Genomic DNA, 3,828 nt, shown 5'->3' on the forward strand with positions numbered 1-3,828 from the left:
ATGAGAACCAAATTGGCTAGATTTTTTACAATCACCATAAAACATTACAATCTCTCCATTGAGTGGTTGGTTTCTCTAAATTCATTTTCCACTTCATGGTTGCTTTAGAATGAACCTCAACAATTTCATGCAATGTATAAGTCATACAATTTTAGGAGACAAATTGGTAAAGGCCAACGTTTTTGTAACTAAAATTAAAATTTTTATCTTATATACACGCACATCCATCGATGAGATATGTAAAGATGTGATGTAAAAAAATAAGCACGTTTCGCAGTCGTCACACCATCAATCAAATGACATACAAATGACAACGGCTAACCAATTCAATCGGATTCCAAAATATGGTGAAATTGGCTAAATTTTTTATCACACTCATAATTTATTGTAATAACCACATCTAACGATAGATTTTTCCATTTTCTTTGAATTGATAGAGATTGCTCTTTGGAGTCACTGCAAAAAAAGGTGTCATTCATAGCACATCACATTAGCGTTTTTTCTGAAAATGCTATCAATTGTAAGCTTATAACATTTCAACAGCGTTTAAAATTTTTAAACACCATTAAATGATACCCATTCACGAAAACTGTGAGCGGGCAGCTAAAAAAAAAAAAAGGAGCGCAGAGTTAAAATTTTAAATTGAAGCTGTGAGCAGTGAGCCACAATACTAATTGCCTCGAAACAAAGAAAAAATACTCTCTCTCTCTCTCTAAATAGAAAATCCCAGCAACTCTCTTCGTTCATCTTTTTCCGAGGTTCGTGTACGGCGTACCTTCTTCGTCTTCTGTTTCATTTCCTCACTTTTTCTATGTAAATCCAGATAGACTATAAATTCATCTGAATCAGAATTGTTGAGAGGCGTAAGGATTTTTGTGAGTGTGCACGACGAGCGCATCAGAGCTTTTCTATAACCGCAGGTCTCGCTACAACAGCTGAGCCACCCACCACGATCTCGGCTTCGACCCCCTCTGTCCGCTTGATCGGATTTACAATCATCGCCACCATGATCGTAATGAATTTGACGGCTGCGAACTCCCCCGCTTCCCATTGCTGTGCCACCTCTGCCACTACGTCTGTCTCACGGTATTTCAATTTCTTTTTTCGATTGGGTTTCAAAATAGTAAGTTTTTGGACTCTCTTGTTTGGGATTTTTGTCTTGTTGAATTTTGGGTTGTTGGTTCAGAAATAGAGTTGGGGTCATTTCTAATTTTTGCAATCTCGTCCATTTTGGTGACAGGAGATGGGTGTTGGGTGGGCTAGGCAGAGGCACACAGCTAGCACCATAGGCATCATTCTCAAGCGTGTGACCTTCATGTCACCTGCTTCAAAATCGGTTCTGTCTCAATCCATTTTCTTCTTTCTATTTCAATCTTTGATGACTCAAAAGTGAAAAAAGATGTATTTCTCTTCAATAAAATTTCATTAAATATGGTTACAATAGATGAAACTGAAGAATAAGACTATTACATGTATTTGGATATGGATTTTTCATTGTGTACTTGGATATGGATTTTTCATTCGTAATGGTCCCATGATTGATGCTTTTAGTTAATTACTTATTTTATCTGACAACAATTTGCAGATCTGAAGTTGAATACAAATGGTGCATATATGAAGCTTTTAGTCAAATGGACAGCCCATAGCAGAATCTTTCACAGGTTGGGGAATCTTGGTTTTTCCTATGGTACTTCTCATTGTAACTCTAATTTTGTCTGTTTTCTTATCTGTATATATATTTTTGTTTATTTATTATTATTATTATTATTATTTTTTCTATTGGCTCTTTGTGGTTGAATTCATACCTTGGTATTATTAGTTTCTTTTTGTATATATACAATTGCTCAAGATATAAGAAACCACCTCCGTTCCTCTACTATAATTGGTAAAGCTCAAGTTGGCCTTTTGATTTATTGGTGTTGTTTGTATCTTAAACATGTATTACAATGCCAGTATTGATCCCAAAATGAGTGGAGACCTAGTAGCTGCTGGGTTGTCAAGCAATCAGGTCAAGCTTTTAATTTAGTTCTCTTATTTGATATCCCATGAAGAAGTTCACATTTTTGTTTGAAGCTTTTGAATTATAGTGCTTGATGACCAGGAAGGCAATGGTAATCTTGAAACTTTGTTGAATGAGTTTAGGTACCCAAGCATTTCACACAATTGACACTTTATGTTGGATATTATTCTTAGGGTCTGCTTATGACATCTTTGGTTTTTGTTATGTTTATTTGTTGTAATTAAAAAGGGGAAAGTGGAGAACATAAGGGAGATAGTAGAGAGATGAGCCTTTGGTAATTATTAACTTATATTGTCAATTGTGGGCTGTGTCTTGTTTCCATTCAGCAATTACTTAATTATGGTGTTTCAGTGTTTCACCAATGCACATGATATATACTTACTGTATTGCTGGTTGGTTATTACACAGGGAGATAATGACCACTGGTATCATTTGTATGTACAGGCTAGGATTGGAAACAAATCACAAGTCTATACTCAACATGCTTATATGAGACCGCTGGGAGTAGGTTTGTTTCTTGTTCTCTTCTTTTGGTTCTGTATTTTTCTTCCTTTTCTCATCCTCTCGCTATAGATTTATTAGTCGTGTTTTTTTTTTTTTTTACTGATAGTATCAGGTTTCTACTATGTTATTTTTTCTTGAAGTTGCTATGGTGTTGGGTGTTGATGAAGAGACCGGACCTCAACTCTATAAGTGTGAGCCAGCTGGTCATTACTTTGGTCATAAGGTACGTGCAATGTTATTTTGTAACTTGATCTGGAGAACAAAGTATGTGAAAAATTAATGATAAATGCCATCAGATCCTGAGACGTTACTGTTTTTGTAGTTTCATGCATGGAGAAATTTATCTCTTATATTTCTTATCTGGAGGAGTAGTATGTCTGCTTTAGTTGTCTAAGATGGTTTCAAAGCTTTGGATCAATGTTGATTTGTAATGTGAAAACCAAGTGTGGGTTCAAGGAGCGATCATAGGTAATTGACTTTGGACGATTTGTTAGTAAACTAGGAAGTTTCACCATATATTTAATTACAATTGGCGCAACAAGATTTAGCGCAACATACAGGTGCATGAAACTATCTAAATTGTGTTTTGCTGCTCTTCTCCTCAAAAGCTTTAATAGTTTCTCATTTTCATTATTTCTTCGAACATTATAATTTGGATGCAAGAACTTGCACCCTGTCCCAATGTAGTATCTTTGATAATGTAAGGGATACTCTTCCTTTTATGATTGTGGTGGATGGTTACATTGTACATTTGTCTGGTCTGGAAACCTCCATGAATATAATGATTTATTTATGCTTTGCCTACAATTGAACAGGGAATTTCTGTCACTGCAATGGGAACATAACCTGAAGGATTCATGGTGGTCCAGAATGAGGAGATCAAATCACCTTTAAATTCACTCCCAGATAAGTGGCGAAGTGACTCAACATCAAAAGTTTTGGATCTGCTTTAGAGAAGTGACATAGTAGTTTTATTTTTTATTTTAGGGTCCTTAACCCAAAGCACCAAAATAACAAAAAATTATCCCACTTACCTCAGCAACAGATTTTTATTTCCACTAACCCAATTTACAGTAAAATGACTATTCTGCCCTCAACCTAATTAAATAACTACTATCCTGCCATTCTCTCTCTCACTCATCCTTCCAAGCTGCTCTCTCTCTTTCATTCTCCCATTCTCCGATCTGCAATCTCTCTCTCTCTCTCTCTCTCCCCGCCATGGAAGCTCTGGAACCGGAAGACAAATCTGATCGCCTCGCCTCGTCTCGCTTGACGGCCCTTCACCTCCCACTCGTACCAGATCG

At 36.3% G+C, this 3,828-nt stretch overlaps 1 protein-coding gene across 8 annotated transcripts; it reads left to right on the forward strand.

Annotated features, from left to right (window-relative positions):
- The first annotated feature begins 644 nt into the window (after window positions 1–644).
- LOC112194816 (proteasome subunit alpha type-6) lies at window positions 645–3,615 on the forward strand. 8 transcript variants are annotated; one of them, XR_005808627.1, is made up of 7 exons: window positions 645–1,086; window positions 1,241–1,336; window positions 1,586–1,687; window positions 1,954–2,008; window positions 2,465–2,528; window positions 2,631–2,747; window positions 3,340–3,615. XR_005808627.1 is itself a non-coding variant. In XM_040516840.1 (7 exons), the coding sequence occupies exons 3-7, from the start codon at window positions 1,615–1,617 to the stop codon at window positions 3,367–3,369; spliced, it is 279 nt and encodes a 92-aa protein (XP_040372774.1). In that variant the 5' UTR covers window positions 645–1,086; window positions 1,241–1,336; window positions 1,586–1,614; the 3' UTR covers window positions 3,370–3,615. The 8 variants fall into 8 exon arrangements, 1 of the variants encoding a protein (XP_040372774.1); XR_002934149.2 differs by having other exon boundaries at window positions 2,665–2,747; XM_040516840.1 differs by having other exon boundaries at window positions 1,586–1,661; window positions 2,665–2,747.
- The last annotated feature ends 213 nt before the right edge of the window (window positions 3,616–3,828 follow it).

This window comes from Rosa chinensis, chromosome 3 (assembly GCF_002994745.2).
Source record: "Rosa chinensis cultivar Old Blush chromosome 3, RchiOBHm-V2, whole genome shotgun sequence".
NCBI classification, from domain to species: domain Eukaryota; kingdom Viridiplantae; phylum Streptophyta; class Magnoliopsida; order Rosales; family Rosaceae; genus Rosa; species Rosa chinensis.

Bases quoted from the DNA above. Each gene is read 5' to 3' on its own strand.
- LOC112194816 (XM_040516840.1), top strand. From the start codon at position 1,615: ATGAAGCTTTTAGTCAAATGGACAGCCCATAGCAGAATCTTTCACAG. The intron at 1,662-1,953 runs GTTGGGGAATCT...TTACAATGCCAG, and splicing joins CATAGCAGAATCTTTCACAG to TATTGATCCCAAAATGAGTG. The intron at 2,009-2,464 runs GTCAAGCTTTTA...TTGTATGTACAG, and splicing joins CTGGGTTGTCAAGCAATCAG to GCTAGGATTGGAAACAAATC.